The sequence below is a fragment of the Nicotiana tabacum genome, chromosome 1, assembly GCF_000715075.1.
Source record: "Nicotiana tabacum cultivar K326 chromosome 1, ASM71507v2, whole genome shotgun sequence".
Classification (NCBI taxonomy): Eukaryota; Viridiplantae; Streptophyta; class Magnoliopsida; order Solanales; family Solanaceae; genus Nicotiana; species Nicotiana tabacum.
The window spans coordinates 98580606-98604475 of record NC_134080.1 but is presented as its reverse complement, the minus strand read 5'-3'; the positions used below and the strand labels follow the sequence as shown (position 1 = coordinate 98604475).

At 34.3% G+C, this 23870-nt stretch overlaps 2 protein-coding genes and 1 pseudogene across 5 annotated transcripts; 1 reads left to right on the top strand and 2 right to left on the bottom strand.

The window, feature by feature from the left end:
* Positions 1 to 61: 61 nt before the first annotated feature.
* LOC107823986 (vacuolar protein sorting-associated protein 25) lies at positions 62 to 11994 on the bottom strand. 4 transcript variants are annotated; one of them, XM_016650696.2, is made up of 8 exons: positions 11856 to 11994; positions 11616 to 11721; positions 5022 to 5111; positions 3374 to 3513; positions 1926 to 1979; positions 1733 to 1821; positions 746 to 821; positions 62 to 349 (listed from the first exon to the last, which is right to left on the bottom strand). In XM_016650696.2, exons 3-8 carry the CDS (start codon positions 5078 to 5080, stop codon positions 228 to 230), a joined length of 540 nt encoding a protein of 179 aa, XP_016506182.1. In that variant the 5' UTR covers positions 5081 to 5111; positions 11616 to 11721; positions 11856 to 11994; the 3' UTR covers positions 62 to 227. The 4 variants fall into 4 exon arrangements, with proteins under 4 accessions (XP_016506182.1, XP_016506181.1, XP_016506183.1 ...); XM_016650695.2 differs by having other exon boundaries at positions 11678 to 11721; XM_016650697.2 differs by having other exon boundaries at positions 11616 to 11715; positions 11856 to 11988.
* A 1912-nt stretch (positions 11995 to 13906) lies between these two features.
* On the top strand, positions 13907 to 20349 carry LOC107823984 (phosphomevalonate kinase, peroxisomal-like; annotated as a pseudogene).
* Positions 20350 to 20615: 266 nt separating this feature from the next.
* Positions 20616 to 22710, bottom strand: LOC107823983 (pentatricopeptide repeat-containing protein At1g31920). Its single transcript, XM_016650693.2, has one exon. It carries the CDS (start codon positions 22455 to 22457, stop codon positions 20640 to 20642), a length of 1818 nt encoding a protein of 605 aa, XP_016506179.1. The 5' UTR covers positions 22458 to 22710; the 3' UTR covers positions 20616 to 20639.
* Positions 22711 to 23870: the final 1160 nt, after the last annotated feature.

The following is a 23870-nucleotide window of genomic DNA, read 5'->3' as shown; positions in this document are numbered from 1 at the left end:
CAGTCGGTCTAACACCGAGTGTGAATGAGTATTTGCTATAGTATTTGTATCATCAACGTGATGCAATACACTGATGACTGATGGAAATTCAAAAAATACGGAGAATTCAGTTTCAGAAGTTGGAAAAGAAGTCATTTCATCATATTTGGCTCCATCAAGTAATTCATGACATAAATACTCAGTACAATTCTCGCTCATTGTACAGTAAAGGAGTCTATCATGGTGGTTTACAGAGAAAATTTGACACCTTCATCATCGGCTGAAGTTCCCTTAAATATCGCAAGCTTCCCCTTATGTTCAAGCAGCTTCAAAGTGCGCGTAAGAACTGTACGGTCCATTCCATGAAGCTCTGAGCAATAAAATGCCAGATAGATGACATGATAAGGAAGCAAATAAAATAGAAGAGATAAGAACATAAGATCTCCATCAATCCAAGAGTTGATGAGTAAAGTTTGTCATAACATAAAATGTGCGGGAATTCACTACTAAACATAATAGTGAGATGTTAAACTGAAAAAAATTTGATTATGTATCACCATAATTTCCGTTACATGGTTTATGACCTAGTAGTTCAAGATGGAAACAAGCAGATGGTCATATAGTGAGAGAAGGGAAAATTGAAACCATCAACTATTCTCAGTCTATCTAAACATGTTTTATGCATAGAAGGCAAGTGAAATGCAAAAGATTTAAAGAAGAAGAAGAAGAAGAACCAATGTGTAGATTTTAAAACCCAAATCTTTACCTGTTCCATGGGACTCCGTCCCAGAACGTATTTCTTCAACTGTCATAACACTGTCCTCCAGCCCATACTCCTTTACCTAATCAGATAAAAATATTTCCATAAGGAAACCGGTAAGGCTGGGGAATGGTAGTACATTGCAAACACAACTACAGTGTGAACAAGGTTAAATAATAATTCATCAAACATCTCCAAAACCAGACTGCATCCATCCCCAAATATGGTATATAGCAGTCCCCAACAAGAACCTAATTGTTAAACGTTAAAATCATATCTTTTCTAGGATAATACTCTGAGAGAAATTCAATTCAAACGAGCAAACCGCAAAAGCAACTTCAGATAAATTTAAGAAGAACAAGAAAGCAGGAAAATGGAAGCTAGGAAGAAGTCTCCCGGGGATTGTTGAAGATTGATGATAAACAGGACCATGCAGCGCCACTCTTTATATAATGAATAACACATAGAGAAGCAAAATGATTCTATTCTCAGATAGTTAGATGGGGTGGTAAGGGTGGAGTGAGGGAGAGCATGAGGAACATGGATTGACAGGGAGTATAAGACTATTAAAGAATTGAAAATCAGGAAAGGAAATTAGGGGTTTTCCCATTTGCCCAAATTTTCTCCAATTCATCATTTCAGTTCCAGTCAGATGTTTACCATATGCTATCTTCACCCTGATTATGGGGATCTGTAACTGTCGTACAATTTCAAAAACATTTGTCAAACAACTTAAAACATGGTCTAAAGTAAAAGAGGCTCTTTTGGACAATCTCTACTTTTTTGTTAGTATAATAACAGCATATGATATTTGAGTATGATACCCTAGAATGAGTCCTATATGTGTCCTATATCCAACAACTAATCATTGTGTAGTCCCCTCAAACACAGATACATTCCTAACCTACCGGGTTCTACAATCAACTAGCTTGTTGAGTTAGGACCATGCTAAACTAAAAACAGACAGCAATTATTTTAAGGTTGCATACTCACAAAGTTTACAATCAAGTCTGCCCAGTCCTGGATGCGATGCCATAAGATTAGACATTTTCTATGACCTTTATCCATCCATTCTGCACGACCTGGCAAATAGATCGGATTTAGACATCTGGCCTTCTGCAGTATAGTGAACTCTCATACCAATAATAGGTTCAACATGATCATTAAAACTGGCAAGATCGCTTACCATCAGAAACCAAAGCTGAGAGAAATGCCTCCCTAGCTTCATGACTCAGAGATCCTGCACTACCAGAGGTCATCTGTATTCAGTTGTGGAATACTAAAATTGCCAACATTACAGGTTAAAAAGATTTTCATCCAGTCAGAGGCAAGCTAAACCACATAAAGAGATCAGCACATTTTCAATTAGCTAAAAAATGCAAGGATTTTGCAAATTAAAACAATTTACAGTTTCTTTTTGTTAATATGGTCCGTGAACTGACATGCATACTTCACGGCATAGAATTAGAATGATCGAAGAAATCTCTTCAGAAACCTTGTGCTCCAGATGAATAAGTACTACAGATTCGCTCCATTAAACCTCATAACATCAATTTTTACAGTTTGATCATTTATGAGAATTTCTTACTTCCCTTGAAAACATTTTGCAGAGGAAAAGAAATTCATTGGAGGCAATGCACGTGTGGTTTAAAGACAATTTCATGTTGCTAGATAAGCTAAATGTTGATTATTCCATGGCGTGTGACTGTTAGATAATCCCGTGATATTTTGATACTATAGCAGAAATTTTCTAAAAGGATATGTAACTTTACGCCAATTCAACTTTAGTGGCATTTACTTTCTTTTTTCTGTTTCACCTCTGCTTTTATTATTTTCCTAAACCATCCAGTCCACCAATTCCTTGGAATTAGGATGGTAACCTACTGATGCACATGTAATTAATCCATTTCCTTCCCTGATTGTAGTATCATCTCTGTTTCCAACAACTGAGAAAATCAGCAAAAGTAGAGAAAATGAAAAAGATATTTGCATATGTTTAGCTGAAAAGACATGATATATTTTATGTAATGCTGGGATCATCTTAGTCCAAATGTGTGTGCATGCATGAGAATATCCATTCCATCTCTGCTTCCTCATTAATATCAAGTCAAGCTTTGCTTTGGCAATCTTGTAAGAACCAATGTTTTCCACTTCTACAAGGATGCACACGCCACCAAACAAAAGGAGACAACTCTAGACGGTGATAGTTATTCCCTTCTTTCAAAATTGAATGAAACTCTTCTCATTTTGGGATGTTCCAGAATGTTGACACCATGTCATTTCTATACAACTTTCACGACGTTTATGAATTCAAATTCATTAAAATATGCATTTTTACACTTTGATGTAAAGCTTTCTGTATAAAATATCACGACTTACTTTTCAAACTATCACTTTAATATTCTTCTTCCATTTATCACTACTATAATATAAGTCAAATTAACATCTTAACTTCACATAAATTGGAATGGAGGAGGTATTTTACGTTCCACTGATGTTCTAGATCACTAGCTTTATGAATTTCTAGGCACCTTGAGTTCATTTTACCCAAATCAATAGTTAGGGTAATATATATAACGCAGCTCCTTAGCTGAACATCAGATATATAAAAAACTAATAAGAAGAAGCACTCACTTTCAATAGCAGGATTACTGAACAATGGAAAGTCTTCCTCCAGCCCAATTACAAAGACCTTTTGGGTTCGACAGAAATCAATTATGAGCTCCTTCCATAGCTGTATCTGCTTCTCCCTAGTTTCCCTTACAGGCTGCAAACTAAGGAAAGAAGAAAAATTATCCTATGTGCAAACTAAGAATCTTCTAATATTGCTCGAGGAAAAGTTTAATTTAATGCGCAACAAATAAAGATAATAGTTTTTTTTGGTGAGAAACCATCTTAAATCCCCTTGAAAGATATGTTACCACCATGCTTAAAGCTACAAGTCAACATTTCACATATAGGCGAAAGAATGTCATTTTCTTTTGCTTGTACACCATCAGATGTTAACCAAAAATTCTCCACTTTCGAGAAAAGAATCCTACGGTGTTAGCTTCATTAAATCCTAATTATCGGATCCAAGATCGAAGATAAAAAAATCCAGCAGAATTCTTAGACCAGATACCAGATATAACTAGATATAACTGTAGTATTTATCATTTATCTTGACTTAAACGCGCTCAAAAGTTTGAACTTTCACATTTCAATAAACACAATTTGTTTGATAAACAATTACTATATAACAGCATTAGTTTTTTTCCACAAGGTTGAAGACTATATTACAAAATCCAAGAAAAGAAAAATGATTTTTTTTGGCTCAAACTATCTGAAGTTTGAATCACGGGCAAAGGCCTAATTGCTGTTTTCAACTACCATATAAAACATTGATTAATTAAAGATTTGATGATTGCATAATGGCTAAAGTAAGTGGAAATTACTTCTATATGATTTTTAGTTGTCTTTTCTCTTTCTTTTGATAAGTAAGAAGAGATACTTTGTTTTGACTTTTGACAATAAATATATGACAAACAAAGAGCAGACGATAGACTATCAGAAAATTGTCAAACGATTATCACTCGGGTTAGTGTTGAAGTGGCATGATAAAGTTAAACTCACTCGGGTTAGTGTTGAAGTGGCATGATAAAGTTAAACTAGATAGAATTGCAAGTTGTTTGGCAACTCTATTCATAAAACTAAAAACAAGCTTGCCTAACATGATAAAAGGTTGGACTTACACATGGAGGTGAAACAATAAAAAAAGCTGTGTATATACTATGAAAATCTTATATGTTACAGATTAAATGGAAAAACATGTTTTCATCTACCCAAAAAAAGAGTGGATAGCAGATGAATGGAAGCATTAGCTTATCAGAAATCCATAAAAACAATTCACGCTTGGTCGTTTCCAGTTTTCAAGATACAGCAACAAAAAAGCAATCCAAACTAAATTTCTGCAGGTAGATCTAAATGATTTGTCATCCAAATACTGAGACTATGACTGCATCTCCCGATTAGAACTTTTCTCAACCAATTTTACTTTCTCCTAATAAGCAAATGTATACATCCATCATGCACCATACCAAAAAATTCAGTGACTCGTATAGCCAACCTCCACTGACTTGGGAAATTGGGATTGAGGCGTCGTTGATTGATATCTACTGCTGCCAAATTGCAGGTTCATCACCCCGTCCAAGGATAGGGTTTCCATCATATATATTGACCGAACATGTTCAAATATAGGCAAGGATACATATGGAGACATGAAATAAAGGAAGGAGAAAATTACGTGAAGTAAGGTGGATAGTTGAAGAAGTTAGGCAGCTTGAATTCGCCCAGCTTCTGCATCTTTCTTGAACTACTTCCTTCTCTGCCTCACCTGCTTGTTCAAAAAATAGCCCCTTGTAATAATAAAGACATAAAGGAAGAAAGAAAAGAGAATAATATCACCAAAATTAACCTGACACTAGTGGTGGCAAATGGCAGGTTGATTGGATTTGGACGGGTTCAAAACAAACAACAATGACAACTACGGCTCAAGGACGAACTAAATATGAGTTAAAATAAAGGGGTTTTTTCATTCCTATCCACTATTAGAAACTTTATTACCCTAAATGTCCATGTTTAGTTAATTGCCCGGCATAAACAAGTTTGGTTTACAAAATATATACAATCCACCTTAAAAGGCTCCCAAATCCATTATTTGTGTCTTCAATCAAGGGATTTAGTTACACCCTTTACTTTTTTTCTCTCCTCTCTCCCCTCTTCTATCCAGATTCTCTCCTGATATCCCTGCTTCCTCTCTGACCGACCTTAAACTAAAATAGTATGCTGACCGACCCAACATGTATTCCAGTATTCGACATATGAACAATGACGCAATCCAATTGGCTTTTCATCCCTCTGTTCCTGCACTTCCCACTACAATTTAATCAATTGATTGTAATTTATGAAAGCCAAATCACTACTGGGGAACAGCTAGCGCACAATCTGAAGAATGATAGATCACATATAACACATGTTACCACCAAACCAGCCTAGACATGTATTCCACTTATTCTCTTCGGAGCAAAATGAGAGTAAGCTGGCTTTTTACTGGACAACCACTCCATAGTTTCATAAAGTATGTTGACACAATCTCATTATATGCTTAGTGTGTTTTGTTTGGACAATACACCAGATTAATCCATCTAATGTTAACTTATACCCAGTTACCTAACTAAAATATCCATCTAATGTTAACTTATATTAACAAAAATAAAAAAGAATATTAATTTAGTAATTTTTACCACGACAGTTTCGTGGATAAGTTATACAAGCATTCTGGTATTAAATCTGTAAAGGAAAAATATAGGGGGCATCTAGAAAAGTAAATGCATCACGTGCACGGCTAAAATATTATTTCTACCCAATTATATACAACTTATCTATATTATTTCTACCCATTTATATACAACTACAATATCATACCACTTAAATACAAATTTTATATCTTTTGTATATTTTGTATCTGATTTATACATAATAAAAATAAATTTCATACAACTAAGCATATATTATACAATATGTCTTTTGTATATTTTGTATCTGATTTATACATAGTAAAAACAAATTTCAAACAACTAATTATATATTATACAACTTATCTACAACTTATCTGCAACTTATCTACAATTTTCATACATTATTTCACTCAGTTATATACAACTACAATATCATACAACTTAAATATAATTTTTATACAATATTATTCAACTTTCATACAATAGTTAAATAAAAAAATATATACAATAGTTAAATAAAAAAATATATATAAACAGCAGAATACAATTTTTCTATAATTTTTCTACAATTTTACTACAATTTCGTAAATATAATGTATTCATGTTTTCTTCTTCTTCTTCGAGTTTCAATCTAAAATTCAGCCAAAATCAAGTCTAATCTTCACCAAAACACCCTCAAAATTGAGATATAAACTCCAAACCATATTCCTAATTGTTTGCAACAACAACCAATCCAAACAAATAATGGTTTTTGAAAACCCAAATTCGAATTCAAAGCTTCAAAGCTTTTTAATGACTGTCAATGGTGGAATTGTTGCTCTCTTTTCCTTTGCTTTACATTACTGAAATTAGGGATTGAGAGATAGAGAGAGACATAGAGAGAATTCCCAATTCTTTGCAACAACACCCAATTCAAACAAATAATGTTTTTTGAAAACCCAAATTCGAATTCAAAGCTTCAAAACTTTTTAATGGTTGTTAATGGTGGAATTGCTACTCTTTGTGCAAGATACGTGGGGGAGGGGTGGGATGTGGAGAGAATTAATTCCCTTAGAATGTACATAAATGGTAATTGGGTATATAAAATGTAATTATAGTAAAACTTGAGTAGGAAGGGTAATATAGTTGCATATAGTGTATAGAAATGTAAAAATTCCTAAAATAAAAAGGGGTCATAACCCAACCTGTCCATATTTATACAGGCCCAATATGGGCTGGTTTGCAAATAATTCTGGTCCAACCAACATTTTAAAGATTAAATTTAGAGGGAAGTGCACAGTTAGCCACTAATAAGACATGTATTTACTTTTAAGCCACTGTTTAAAATGTCTTTAGTCTTTAGCCACTGCTTTAATAAACCTTTACCCGCCCGGACGAAAATACCCTTCTGCTAATAAAGTTCAGGACCAAGTGTCCTTAACTTATGAGCTTGTTACTGTAAGTTCAGGACTAGCTGTCCTTAACTTATGAGCTTGTAAGTCTAAGTTTAGGACTACCTGTCCTTAACTTTTGAACTTGTAACTCTAAGTTGAGGACTGCATGTCCTTAACTTTTGAACTTGGAACTCGAAATTCAGGACTACATGTCCTTAATTTCTGTGCTTGTAACTCTAAGTTAAGGACTACCTGCCCTTAATTTCTGAACTTCCAACTATAAGTTCAGGACCAAGTGTCCTTAAATTATGAGATTGTTACTGTAATTTCAGGACTAGCTGTCCTTAATTTATGAGCTTGTAAGTCTAAGTTAAGGACTACCTGTCCTTAGTTTTTGAGCTTGTAAGTCTAAGTTTAGGACTACCTGTCTTTAACTTTTGAACTTGTAACTCTAAGTTCAGGACTACATGTCCTTATTTTTTGAACTTGGAACTCTATGTTCAGGACTACAGTAGCGCAGCCCGTCTTCAAATGGTTTAGACATGTCTCCATTAATCTCCAACTCTTTAAGAGCAGTAAGGAATTCGAAACCATTAATCCCATTTTCTTTGTTTTCTCTATCAAATGGTTAGCTCCTTCTCGTTCTCTCTCTGACTTTTGAGAGAGATTTTTTTTCTCTGGATCTCACTCTTTTCCAATGTCTTAAATGCTGTGTTTGAGATTTGGGACACAATTGATGTCCGAGAGAATGATCAGTAGCTAATGTTGTCAGGGGATCTTTCTCAAGTTCGATGTAGAGAGAGAAGCGAGGGTTTGGGAAAAGCAATGGAAGAAAGGGTAAAAATATGTTTTCATATTAATTTTAATAGAATAGTGACTATTTTTGCTCAACATTAGAATTGCTAGATAAAAAATAAATACCAGCTTAAAAGTGGCTACCCCACGCCATTTTTACGTAAATTTACCCAAAAAACAAAAGCCAAGTCTGAATTCTTAGAATCTGGCCCAAAACAAAAGAAATTTTTGAATTCTTAAAAGGGATTTTTACATTCCTATACATTATTTGAAACCTTATTACCCTCCATGCTCAAGTTTCAATTTAATTACATGGTCATATACAATTTACCAATTATATACAAATAAGTTTTAAATGAGTATCCCTTTATGTTAGGAATTGAATAAGGAATATCAGTTATTTCCTTATCCCTTTATACTTGTCCACTCTCTCTCTGCTTTTTCCAGTATACCCATCGTCTAGCTTTCTTTCCAGTAGTGTGATCTTAATAAAAGAATATGATTTCTGGCAGTGGAACTTTCACACTTAATTGGTTATTATAAAATTTAGAGTTCACTGAACAAAGATTGCAACTCAAAAGTGCGGATTACAAACATTGAAAAGAATTACTAAATTCAAGACAAAGATATTGTAGTAATTCATCAATGGATTTCTTGCTGTATAGAGTTTCCACCATTGACATCCATTAAAAAACTTTGAAATTGAATTTGGGTTTTCAAAAACCATTATTTGTTTGGATTGAGTGTTGTTGCAAACAATTGAGAATATTGTTTGGAGTTTATGTCTCAATTTTGAGGGTATTTTGGTGAAGATTAGACTTGATTTGGGCTGAATTTCATATTGAAACTCGAAAGAAGAAGACATGACATATAATATACTTACGAAATTGTAGTAAAATTGTAGGTAAATTGTATTTTGTTGTAGTTATATATATATATATATATATATATATATATATATATATATTTTATTTGAATATTGTATGAAAGTTGAAAAATAGTTGTATTATATATGAATCGTTGTATAAAATTTGTATTTAAGTTATTAATTACATAAAGTTGTTGATATGTATCAAAATTTATTAAAAGAGTAAGTTTTGATTGGAATTTTAGAGAGGAAGAAGCACACACTACACACAAAATATATACAAATCAGATACAAAATATACAAAAAACATATTGTATAAAATTTGTATAATAATTGTATTTAAGTTGTGTGATATTGTAGTTGTATTTAACTGGGTAGAAATAATGTATGAAAGTTGTAGATAAATTATAGATTAGTTGTAAATAAGTGTATACTGTATAGTTAGTTGTAATTCAATATTACAAAATCAAATGCAGTGTGACTAATTCAATATTACATTCCAAGTTGCAATTGACTATAATTACATTGAGGGTAAAATTTGATTATGTAATTTGACCAAATAACTTGTAACTATAACTGTCAAAAATGTCGATAAGTTCAAAATGTCTCTGTGCCAATTCTCAGTACTTGTACTGAGTATTACCATTTATCTAAGTAGTAAGGAGCCCTATTTTCAAGTTGGTTGCGTGATAGACTTGTAGGCTTTCAGTGCTTATGATGTAGTTTTGATTTCCTCCGCGTTACGAAAAGTAATGCATGTTTAAAGAAATCAATTGTGTTAAGCTGATAGCATAATCAAATAAATATTATTCGTTGAAAGACATTTGCTAAAGAAGAATTTCGTGATGCTTAATTGTGTGAATATTAGAGTTAAATGCCAAGAGGTGTTGTTATGTCAACTATCACCAGTTTCTCAAATTATACATGGGGAGGCAACTAGATTTTATCATTATACAACTATTTTTCAACTTTCATATAACATTCAAATACAAAAATATACTCCCTCCGTTTCAATTTATGTGAATCTGTTTGACTGGGCACGGAGTTTAAGAAAAAATAAAGACTTTTGAAATTTGTGGTCCTACACATATCAAAAAGGGATCAAGAGTATTTGTGTGGTTATAAGTGCTTTTTATTAAAGGTAGAATTGGAAGTTTTAAGCTAAATTGTTTCCAAATTTATAAAGGATTCATTCTTTTTGGAACGGCCCAAAAAGGAAATAGGTTCACATAAATTGGAACGGAGGGAGTATATAACAACAACAGAATACAATTTACCTACAATTTTACTACAACTTTACTATAGTTTCATAAGTATATTGTATGCCATGTCTTCTTCTTCTTTTTCTTCGAGTTTCAATCTGTAATTCAGCCAGAACCAAGTCTAATCTTCACCAAGAACCCTCAAATTGAGATATAAACTCTAAAAAATATTCCCAATTGTTTGCAACAATACCCAATCCAAACAAATAATGATTTTTGAAAATCCAAATTCGAATTCAAAGCTTTATGATGATTAGTTTTCGAATTTCAATTCCTACGACCTGGAAGTTACTTCAATAGGTTGATTGGCAGAAGACAATTTTTAGGCTTACCTAATTGAGAGAGAAAAACGGTGAGAGAGAAAGATGAAAAAGGAAGTAAATTGATGAGAGATGCGGCAGTGAGGAAAGAGGAGAGGAGAGAAAAAAGGAAAAGAATGTAACTAAATCCCCTAATTCAAAGCACTAATAATGGATTGTATATAATTTGTAAGTAATCTTTTAGGGTGGGTAATATATAAAACTAGGACAATTTTGATAAACAAGTTTCAAATATTGTATAGGAAGGAAAAAATCTCTTCTTAGAATACAAGCATATATGCGTTCTGCTTGACATAGCATTACAAACAACTATATAGAAGGTTTAGTTACATCGAAGGTTCTTTCTTCCTACATATCAGATGTATCAATTTGTAGTCAGGAAATTGGCTTATTTGCATGAAGAATTGGAAACAAAGTTCAGGTGATATATCGTGGTTTTGGTCCAAGATCGAAGTGATATATCGATATTTAGAATACGCTAATACTCTAACCTTGTGATTTAGTCCAGGAACAGCCATAGAATTCCATATATTATATAGGTCCAACAAAACTTTTGATTTTGTTCAGTCATAGAGTATTCTAAATGTATGTTTTCACGAAGATTTAGAATACTCTACGACTCTAATAAAAATCAAAAGCGAGGTTAGACTAAATGGAATCCAATGGCTGTTCCTGAAGTCTGGGAATAAAGATTGGAATTTTATAAGCTCTGTCAACATTTGTAAAGGGAGCAAAATGCAGCGTTTCTATTTTACTTCAGGGATAGAACCAGGAATAGGTAAAGCCGATCAGCATCAGAGGGCACTTCATGATCAGAGCAACTAATAATTTGAATAATGATTTCCCAAGAGAAAGTAGTTTTCACTTCCTCCATTCACATCCAGAAAAGTAAAATAAAAAAATAAATCTTTTTTAGAAAATTTGTATCTGGGGGTGTCTTTAATACTAATATAAACGAAAAACAAATATGAATAGTACATACTTCAGCGAGCCAACAACCCCGTCGTATATGGAGAAATTCAGAAAGTCAAATCCAAGACTCACCACAAAGTCGGAAAAAAATTGTCGGATGGAAAATGAACCTGAAACTAAAAATATCAAAAAAAAAAAATATTAAAAGAATAATCAAATTCCTAATTGTAGTTCGAGATTAAAATATCGTAGGAGTAAACCTATGACTTTCAAAATTATAAGCTTGTTATTGTAGAGAGAATAGAATAACCTGAGAATGATAGATGAAGACTCGGTGATGAAGAGAAGCTTAGAGAGAGACCAGTCTAACTGTAACTTTGGATCAAATGGGGGACAAATGTTTATTTTGGGTTGTTCGTAATAATGACAAGAAGTTGGGACCTCATAAGAACAAACTAAGAAAATTGTAAAAATGCAAACAAGTCCAAGAAGTTATAACAGATGGAGTAACTGGCCCCTAGTGCTTTTTGTTCGGTTCTAATGGAAAAGGAATTAAATTTGTCACAGCAAATGAGATTTAACCCCAAAAGTCATAATTTGATTTGACTAACACACGAATTTATCCAATGTAAGTAAATTATTGGAAATTTTACCTCCTATAACAAAGGTATACACCCTATTTATTATAAATCAAAATTATTTTAAAATATTATTTTTTATAGCTACCTTTTATATTTTATAGCAAAATAAGTATTTATGGTAGCGTGAAATATGCTATTTATTTTTCCTCTCTCTTTCTTTCAACTAATACACGATTCTCTCTCGTAATTTTTCTTCTTTCTCTCTCTTCCTTCTCTCTCTTCAAGCAAAATACCTGCCTCTGATTGTGAATTCTCTGGCCGAGTCCTCCAGGGTTACTGCAATTAAAAATACTTCCAAATTGTTGGGAGAAAGAGGAGAAAGACGGACCTTTTCTTCGAAATCAGATTCCTACATAGCGAGGAGGGGCTCGTTGCTCTGAGGCTAGGGCCACTGCGCGGGGAGCAAAAACGATGTCGGATTAATCCGAGTAGAGCATGAATACTATAACATGAACGACGGATACTGCAATATTTTCTACGCCGGAGAAGATTTGAGAGCCAGGATTTTTTGTTCGCCTCCATTTTTAATTTTAATAAAATGAATACAATATTTTGTTTGGCCGAAAAACGCCATCTCCGACAAACTCTTCTTTGCTATTTAATCACATACAATGATAAAATACATTGTATTCTGTACAAATTCACTCAAACACGTTTGTATTTTTGTATAAATACATTTTTTTGCCTGTATTCATGTGTTTTCGAATGTCTGTATTTTTATCTATATTTTTTTAATACAGCTGAATACATGATATAAACATTGAAATACACTGAATACAAACATTAAAATAGAACAGAATATAAACAGTGAATACATTTAATTTTAAAATATAGTGAAATACGATAAAATACATTGAATACAAATAGAAATACAGTGAATACAACCAATAAAATATACTGAATACAGCAGTAATAACATGTATTAGGAATAACTAAAATAATATTAACGCAAATACATTTGAATACAAAATAGTGAGTACAGTAAATACAAATATTGAATCTAATGAATGCAACAGTAAAAAATAAATATTAACACACACTAAATACAACAATTATAACAATTGAAAAATCATTCTAATTAATTGCGTTGATAATGAGTCGTGTTAGAAGTGATTTTATTGAGTTATATTAGGAGTGTATCACGCTAATTGATCCTATTTTCGTTATTAGATAGTTGGACAGATCTATTTTTACTGTATTCATGAATACATGACGCGAATACATGCGAATACATGTGAATACAGTCGCGTACAGCTGTAACCCCCTGTTTTTAGGCGACTTTTGCTACTGTATTCAAGCGCGAATATAGCGAATACACTACCGTAACAACTGAATAATAGTTATAGGAAGTAATTATGTATATAATTGCTATAAGAAGTTAATAGCGACTACACAATAGTGGTTTCTGACAACATAGGGCATTTTACTGATGGGATAAGAATAGTTATCTCAACATAAAATACCTTGGTATTTTTGTTTCGATATAAGTAATTTTGAGATTATTTTTTATAAGTAATATTATTTTTATTTTTATATTCAATTTGGTTAGCAATCTAATCTTGAAATAAATCAATAAAATGATATATTTTCTCTTCTCCCAAAATTTTAAGTGAATCAAGATTAAAATTAAACAACAACTTCCAATAATAATTTTAGTATTATTTAATTTCTTATTCTAATCTCAACATCATATTACTTGTTCTCAAACCAAAAGATCCCTCAAAGAAATATACAATAGTGAGTTTTGTGAAGCAATTTTAAATACTCTTTCTATAAATTTCAGTGAAAAGAGAGGTGAAAATGAAGTGGTGCAACTAAAGAAAGGCGAGTGAATGTCAAAACTGGACTGCTGCTTGTGCACTTATTGTACCATCGTCTTCAATTCAATTCAAGTCTGCAATCACAGTAGCTGCACTAACCCAACAAAGCAAGTATCTTTCCTCACTCTTTTGTTTATCTCTGTGACAAAATCTGAATGATCACTCGTCAACCTTGAAAAATTTCCAACTTTCTTGAAATTGTCATGTGGACTTAGAGCTGTGCAAAAGATTTTCCCTTTTTCGTTTTCCCACAATTTTTCTATTTCCTAGTGGGTTGTTCTGCCATTCGTTGAGTTAGGCCTAGATGATTACCGTGGGTTGGATGATTCTGAGTTTAACATTTTGTTATGTTTTCTTTGAGGAACCCATGTTGAATTATTTCAGCATAGATGCTTTTTAGTGAAATCAAAGATCTCAATTTTCTTTGATTACTTTTTAGGATTATGGTTTGGCCATGTTGGTGTACTTACATTTGGTCATGTGCTTGTTAGGAGTCTCTGTAGTTTTGTTATAAATTGGTCCAATTCATATAGCTGATCCCAGCTAGTTCGGGATTAAGGCATATTTCTTGTTGTTGTTGACTTGTTTTTAGATTGAATTGGAGGGCTTGTGTTCTTTAGTATGCTTCATTTGGGCCTCTTTGTATTTTTTTTAAGAAAAACAAGTAAATTATCGACTACTTTTGAGTTTGCAGATTTATCAGTCTTGGATTGCACATTTCAAGCTTTTCAAAGTGAGAACTGTTAAATAATGGCAGTGTAAGTTTGGGATGTTTATCTTTTGAATTTTTTCCATTTTATGTTTACTTTAATAATCCATAGCTTTTATATGCATGAATGTCTGATTTTCGGCTTATTGATCGTTAAACAGAGTTGCCTCTGCTCCTGGAAAGGTTTTAATGACAGGAGGTTATCTTGTTTTGGAGAGGCCTAATGCTGGTATTGTACTCAGCACAAATGCTCGTTTTTATGCAATTGTGAAGCCACTTTATGAGGAAATTAAACCTGAAAGTTGGGCATGGATGAGTGATATTTGCTGCACTTAACTGAATAGTGATTGATCTGAAGTATGTATAAGCATGTCTTTTTTCTTCTCCTTTCTTGAGAAGTGCTTTTTTATTTAGTCCCCTCCGCTTTTTTTTCCCGCTGTAAGGCAATTTTCTTATTCGTTTTCAGGTATGGACAGATGTTAAATTGACTTCACCTCAGATGGCAAGAGAAACCATGTATAAACTGTATCTTAAACACTCGAAGCTTCAATCTGTTTCTTCAAGGCAAGTGCTTTCAGTTAAAGGAAATAATATTTCTCTTTATATGTTTGTGAATTTTCTAAAATTTGCTTTTTGAAGTATTCAGATATAACCTGGCTACTTATTATTGATTTTATTTGATCTTTTTTATTATAATAAGAATATGTAAGTCATCTAAATGGCAAGCAGTATGGTATTTCATATTTTTTTGGTTGAACCTTAGTGAATCAAGAAACCCCTTCGTAGAACACGCGGTGCAGTATGCCATTGCTGCAGCCCATGCAACATTTGACAAAGATAAGAAGGATGCATTACACAAACTACTTCTGCAGGATAATGTCTGACACTCTCACCTTTCATATCTGAGGATGATGACATTTCCTGAATATTAGACTTTACCACCTAATTATTGTTAAAGAAATTAGAAAACTAATGTATCCAACTGCTCCATGAAGGTCTTGACATAACTATCTTGGGTTGCAATGAGTTCTATTCGTATCGGAATCAGGTGTGTTCACAGCTTACTTATATTTCCAATATGGGATGTGGTTCAATGATATATAAATTACCTGTGAGTTCAGTTTGTTGCACATGAAGTGAAATTTGATATTCCCCAATAACTGTACCCAAAGTTGTTTAACTTTATGTTATAATTTGTGGCAGCTGTTCCAGGAATTACAGTTACGGCAGGGAAAAGTATCAAATGAGACTACTTATTATTATTCTTTTTTTAAAAGGTTCATACGAGACTACTTATTACCCTGCCAGTTGTTTAATTTAGGTTTTGCCCAATTAGTGAATGGCTTAACAAAAAAAATAACCTCAGCCCTAGAAAGTGACCTAAGTTGGCTTAATAATCAAATTGACCAATTGCTGGACTAATGTTTGACTAGATTTTTTCCAAGTTCAGAAAATAACACTGGGAAAATATAAAATTCTAATTGGAAATACTATGAATACATTTTCAGTTACATTTGCAAATTACATAAGTTTGTGACGAAGTAAAAGTAGAGTAGCCAATTTGAATAGAACAAACCTGCAGAAATTGTAAAAAGAATGACTGTCATCCACCAAGGCAACATTTGTAAGATTTTAATGGCCATGGATTTTCAGTGGGGGATTGAATTTATTGGAATTTTCAACCGATACAGATGGAAAGAAACTGATAAAACATTCCTACAGAAGTCTGCTTCTCTAATTTATTAAGTTATAGGATTTTTGTTCAAAATATAAAAACAATAACGATACAAGGATTTTGTATAATATCAAAAGAAAAATAATACAAACTTTCAAATTATCCTGATTAGCTATTGCTGTGACTTATATACTTGATCACATTAAGTTAGTGAAAGGACTATAGGGATGAAAAATTACAATGACATTTGATACGGGGATTTTGCGAGGCTAGAACTGGTCAACTCAGATTAGTCCTTTATTATTTTCATTGACTGAAATATTCAACTTTCTATTAAATTACATTGAGGAATTCTGAGCTGCACAAGCTAACATACTGTCTAAGATGTTATCCTACTAGGTATTTTACCTGTATTCCTTGTTTGATAATAATTTAGACCACTCTGTTAATTATGTATGTAGATTGAAGCACGTGGGCTCCCTCTTACACCTGAGTCATTGGCTTCGCTGCCACCTTTCGCTTCAATCACCTTTAACGCAGAAGAATCAACTGGAGAAAATCATAAGCCTGAAGTGGCAAAGACTGGATTAGGGTCATCAGCAGCTATGACAACTGCAGTTGTTGCTGCCTTGCTTCATTATCTTTGCGTTGTTAACCTCTCCTGTTTGACTGAGGATGATGTCGCTGATCTTGATGTAGTTCATGTGATAGCTCAAACTGCCCATTGCATTGCACAGGGTAAAGTTGGCAGTGGGTTTGATGTTAGTTCAGCCGTTTATGGCAGTCAGCGGTATATCCGATTTTCACCTGAAGTTCTCTCTTCTTCTCAGGTCTGCTTTGCTGTCCATCTCTTTGATTATTTAGTAGGCAGAGTTTGCTCGTAGATATTAGATAAAGTAACATTTTCCCAGTTTTGTCCGAGTCTCAGTTGGTGACTGGAAAAATTGCTTGGATGGCTTCAATATCTTTTTATTTTTTATATTTTAATCTGCCAAAGACTTATTTGTTGAAACTCATTATGAACCGATATTTGAATTTACGTATCTTTTGTCCTAAGAGGTGACAATTAAAGTTAATATACGCTTTCCAAATTGATAACTTAATATGAAGAAGAGGCATGTATTGCATCATTCAGATGCTGTTTCCATCAGTATGTCTTTAAGTAATTTTAACCTCTATACAATATGGTATTTTGAGTCTCTCTGGCAGTAAAAAGGTCAGCTAGGTGGAAAATTGTTGCCGTTTAGCTGCACAGCAAGGCATAGAGAGTGTCACGGAGTTAAGAAAAGACTGTAGCCTTTTCATGGTGAAGTAAATTATTGGAAACCATATTAGAGATCCTTTGTCATAGAACATGTAGGACTGCATCATTTCGCTTGGCATGGGTGCACGGCTTTGGTCCAACCGTCCAAGTAATTTGTGAAGAATCAGTGGGTTCTGAAGGATGTAAACCTTCAATTCAGAGGCTCGATAATATATGCTTCAGTGGGGCTAAAATCTAGCTTGGTTGCAGTGTATACCAGGGATTGTAGTTATCTATAGACATTTTTCTGAAGAATAACGAGCGGAAAAGGTAATTGGAGGAGCTGCAATTGAGGTTTGTTCTTCAGTCTTTAGAATGTTGGTCATTTCCTGTGCTAAGCAATTGTATCAGAACCTATTCGCAAATGATTTATCAGAGAAATGGTTATGCTATAACCACCTCTAACCTAAACTGCCACCCAAATCACAGATTTGGTCACTAGAAAGTATCTAGAGGGTTAATCAGTTTGCTCTCCAGTCTAAAGCTCATGTTGCCGGAACGAGAAGTGCATGGCACGTCAGTATCAAGTTAGCTGTTGGGTTTTGCTATTTCTCAGATGCAAATGATAATAACTTTCTTATAGGTCATTACTAATCCAACCTAGCATGCTTTTATTGTGGCCCTCTTTGATGGATCTCCTGATTGGCTGTATAACCTTTATAATTGAAGATGTTGCCTGACAGGAAACATTTGCCTTAGGCTTCCTCCTTTAATGGAATCATTCTTGGTCTTCCAAGGAATCCTACTCCAGCAGAAGCTGTTTCAAGATCAAAGTGGTTAATTGTATGTGGTACACATTGTTTCTTTCTTTTTAAGTTGCTGGAGCTAACAGCTGAGCACTTGCAGTTACTCGGAGAACCGGGTAGTGGAGGATCTTCAACACCATCGATGGTTGGGGCTGTTAAGAAATGGCAGAGGTCCGACCCTCAGGATTCTCTAGAAACATGGAGAAGGCTATCAGAAGGAACTCTGCGCTTGAACTGCACCTTAATACCTTAAGTAAATTGACTGAGAGACATTATAATGCTTACGAATGCATCATCAATGCCTGCAGCCTGCTTCCTGCTGAAAAGGTGAAACTCTTTTAGAACTAGAGCAGCAAAGTCTATTGCTATCTGGTTAGAAAGTTTTGCCTCATTTTGTCACGCACTTAGATGCTAATATTTTCTGGGAAGGTTTAATATATTAATATAAATCCCTCGGTGTTGCAGATGTTATCTTATGTAACCTGGCCGAGTTGACTAGAGGACGTAGTCATAGTGATTGTTATATTTGCCCTCTTCATAAGTCAATTTTAATTACAAAGCATAAAAAAGATTATCTACTTCCTTGAGATGAAGGATCTAAATCCCATAACATGTGTAGCCCAAACTTTCTATGGTAAAGTCAACTGGATTCTCATTACTTTTTTGTTGAATTCTGTATTTGCTATCCATAGAATATTATTCTAAACTTTAGATATTCCTTTTCATTTGGAACTTTGGTTTCTACTGCTTCTCACCATGAACGGTGGTTGGAGCGAGCTAATGAACCAACTCAAGCAGAAATTGTTAAAGAATTATTAGGAGCTCGAGATGCTATGCTTTGGATTAGGTATCAAATGCGCAAGATGGGAGAGGTTGCAGGAATTCCAGTAAGTTTTCCAGTAGCATGTAACTAGAAGCTTGTTTCTTTTCTTTCTCCCCACCCATGTGTGAATTACTTCATCAAGACATCACTATATCTCAAGGATGCAAAAGAAGGCTATGTTTCTGAAGAATTTAATCTCTAGACAACTTCAATGTGTAATTATAGTATCCATTTCCTTTGGGTTTCTATAAATATCCAACGAGTAACAAGAAAAAGTGTTAAAATGAAGTAATTTAAAATAAATAATTTCCTTCCATGTGTTTGCAAAATAATTTCCAAATGAGAAAGAAAAGTAGGTTCCATGCAAAATCTTACATGTGTTGCAAAAGTGAATGAATTTTGTAGGAAGATGGCTTCTGCAGTTCTCTCAATTGACATATTTTAACAATCTTGATATTCAAACAAAGCTCGTAAGGTCAAAAGCTCTTAAGGAGTCCAGTTCGCTGCTGCCTTGTTTCCATGTTTATGAGCATTTCTTTCACCATTTGCACTGTTCACAGATAGAACCAGAATCACAGTCTCAGCTTCTAGATGCTACGATGAATATGGAGGGAGTTTTGTTAGCTGGCATTCCTGGTGCTGGTGGATTCGATGCAGTTTTTGCAGTCTCTTTGGCAGATTCAAAAAAAATGTGACTAAAGCTTGGAGTTCGGTCAATGTTCTTGCTATGCTAGTAAGAGAAGATCCTCGCGGTGTGTCCTTGGAAAACAATGATCCTCGAGCAAAGGAAATTACTACAGCTGTTTCTTCAATTCAGCTGGAATAATTATCTGGAAGTAGGAGATCACTTGCAGTAGTATTATTATGCTATATAACTATAACATGAGATCTTAATCCGACTATATTAGGATGAATAAGATTACCTTTCTAGTTCAAGTAGTCTTTATCCGGTAGGTTATGAGAGTCTTAAGGATCACTGAATAAAAAAAAAAATAGATCTTGCTGGAAATGTACTTCCCTTGTACTTCATAGTTCAAGTTGATTGATTTCAGATTATGTGAGTTAAATTTATTTATTTTTTTTAAAATTTAAGCAGTTAGAGCTCGTCTACACAGTATTTTATCGAGATTTCTTATCAATTTCCCTGCTCATATCACCCCCGTAGTGACTCACTAAAGAAATAAAATTTAGTTCTTTTTGTGAGGCAGAACCAAAGTGCTCCTTGTGAAAACCCCGTATTTGGGTGGAGGTGAGGGGATGGTTCTCCAGAATTGGCATGACTCTAAAGATGGTTGCTAATATTGTTTAAATCTTTGAACTGTAGAAAATATGATCATAATAAAGAATGTGGAGTTTTAATGGTTAAAGAAGATGTATTCACCAGTAGTCTTTACAAGAGCAGGTTCCATCTTTGAATTGGTGGAACCGATTTCTGTCCCTAACAACAATTTCTCTTTCGTAAATCATGGAAATTAGTTTAGTGTATGTGTGACAATCACTACACATCCTGACATTTCTTACTATCCTTATTGGAGAACTCTGAGATGTTTTTATAAGTGCAAATGCAATTGCCAACTTTTGACAATGAGTGCTCAATCTTTGCCTCTTCTCTTCTTCATCTACATCATACAAAACCAGTGATGTATCTGGCGAATACCCTTCAAATTTCAGCTGCCATTCCATTTGGTGAAGCATCTCATAGACCTCTTCACTGCATGGATGTGACCTATCTTGTGACACAAACTTGTACATCTTTCTGTTTACTTCAACCAAGCAAGAGCCAGGGACTTGACTTATCCCTTCATTAGCCATTTTGGTCCGAGTCACAGCCTTCTTTTCCCACATTTTAGCTTTTGCATACATATTGCAGAGCATAACATAGTCACTTGCATTTCGCGAGTTCAACTGAAAGAGATTCTCGGCTGCTAATTCTCCCAACTCAACATTCTGATGAACTCTGCAACCACTTAGCAGACTTCTCCACAAGACGCTGTTTGGCTCCATAGGCATGCCCTTGATGAGCTCCAAAGCCTCGTCGAGCCTACCAGCTCGCCCCAAGAGATCAATCATGCACCCATAATGCTGAATCGTTGGCTCTATCCGATGCTCCAGCCTCATCCTATTGAAGCATTTTAGCCCTTCTTCAACCAGTCCAGCATGACTACAAGCACTCAAAACCCCTACATAAACAACATCATCTGCTTCTATTCTTTCTTTGAGCATTTCATGGTAGATCCTTAGAGCTTCCTCTCCACGCCCGTGCAATGCCAGCCCTGAGATTATGGCACTATAGGACATCTGATTCTTGTTTGCCATTATTTGGAAGAGAAACAACCCTTTGTCCAGACTTCCACATTTAACATACATGTCTATTAAGGAAGTCTCTACTATAACATTGAGACCACTCATGTTCCTTACAAGATATCCATGCGTGGCTTTGCCAAAATCAAGGGCATCCAAATGAGTACAAGCAGAAATCACACTCACTAATGTACTTTCCTCTGCCCTCCAACATCTCTCAGAGTTCAAATCACCAAAAAGTTTGAGGCACTCAGACCATAGTCCCAAATTTGCATGAGCTGCAATAAGTGCACTCCAAGAAGCTATAGTCCTTTGATCCATTTGCTCAAACACAATGCAAGATTCCTTAATTTCTCCACACTTTCCATACATATTGATCAAACTGTTCTGCACAAACACATCATCGTCTTGTCCAAACTTGAAGATTTGCCCATGAATCTGTTTTCCTTCTTTGAGGGCCCGAAATCGAGCACACACCTTAAGAAGTGCAGGATATGAGAAATTATCTGGTTCAACCTCTTCTTCAATCATATGAATATACCAAAGTAGAGCTTCTTCTAAGTTCATATCTTTAACATGTCCCCTTATTACAGTATTGTATTCAAATGAACCTGGATCACTGATTTTCCCGAAAATCGAACAAGCATAGTCCATGCTGCCCCATTCTGAAAGTGCACAAGTAGCTAAAAGACTGCCTGCACAAAAAGAGCTACAAATTAATCCAAGTTTCAAGATTTGGCCATGGACTTGCTTCAATTCCTTCATATTGTTGCTTTTCTTGATCATATAAATCCATTCTTGTTCCTTCAAGTTGAAGTTGAATTCTGGGGTTTTTGCATGATCTTCATGGGGTATCAGCAAGGGAGTCTGATGAAAGACTGAAGTCCTCACCATTCTGTTTTACACCATCATTTACTAAAAAATGGACTAAAATGACTCTCAGAAATTTTCAACAATTTTTAGATTGATGAATGATAAACTCACTAGTGTAGTATCAAAGATTAAAAATTTGTGCTATGAAAATTTTGGAACTGGAATGGAAATTGAGAGTAGCTGGAAATCTTGAATATTTTCTTGATTGGGACATGTGGAAGGTCAGCTCTCATCCATGAGATTTGGAAGTGAATTTGAGCCAGAAAAAATTTGCCAGGTCACGAGACACGTAAAAGTTGATAGGATAATGTATTTTCTGAAGATGGGTCCACAAAGTATGGAATTAAGATGGAAGACACTTCAAAAATATTTGTAGCCATTCATATTGTTCTTTTGGTAAATGTTCTACCAATTTCGTTGGCTAGTCCAAAATTTTTAGTTAAACGATGGGGTACGATATCTATACCCGTGCCGAGAAAGGGAATTAAAAAAAAAATTATTATTTATATCCCTACGTACCCACTCATGAGTGTCCTACACGTGGAACCCATCTTCACATTCCATGTCACGAAGGGATGAAAAAGAAAAATAATTTGAGAGATATTTATTTAATGAATACGTATAAGTTACCTGTGCACTTATGTTTTAACAGCTATTTCACAATTATGTTATTCCAAAATGCAATTGCGGTTAACTTCCTACAGTAAGCATTATATGATACCATGAAAAAAAGATAAGTAAATAATGTGTTATAATCAATTAAATTATTTTAATAGTGTAAATTACTTAAATTCTTATTTAACTTTGCTGGCCTAAACCCTTACTTTTTATTTCTTCGGGGCATTTGCATCTATACCCGCTTTTAAGGTCACGTTTTAACTTGTGTCCACTTAGTAAAAAAAATTGCAAGCGTATCCACTTTTTCGCGTAACTTCAGCATACGGGGCTGAAGTAGCAAAGACAATCACGCAAAACTTCAGCATTCTAGTAGACGGGACTGAAGTAGCAAGTTTTTATTTTTGTAACTGGCGAACTTCAGCTCTAAACCTGAAGTTTTTGTTTTTGTTTTGTAGCTGGCAAACTTCAGCTCTAGAGCTGAAGTTTTTGTTTTGTAACTGGCGAACTTCAGCTCTAGAGCTGAAGTTTTTGTTTGTAACTGGCGAACTTAAGCTCTAAAGCCTTCTTCTGGGTCATCACTTGTTTTAAAATGGAATTCTGCGTTCCGAGGCTTTAAAAACCTCTTTTAGCATCACCTCGCTTTGAGTGCGCAGTCCGGCGCGTAGTCGGAAAGCTTATATGTGAAAATTTGTGAAAAATGATAAATTTTGACTATAAAATGAATTAATTTGACTTCGGTCAACGTTTTGGGTAAACGGACCTGGACCCGTGATTTGACGGTCCCGGAGGGTCCGTAGGAAAATATGGGACTTGGGC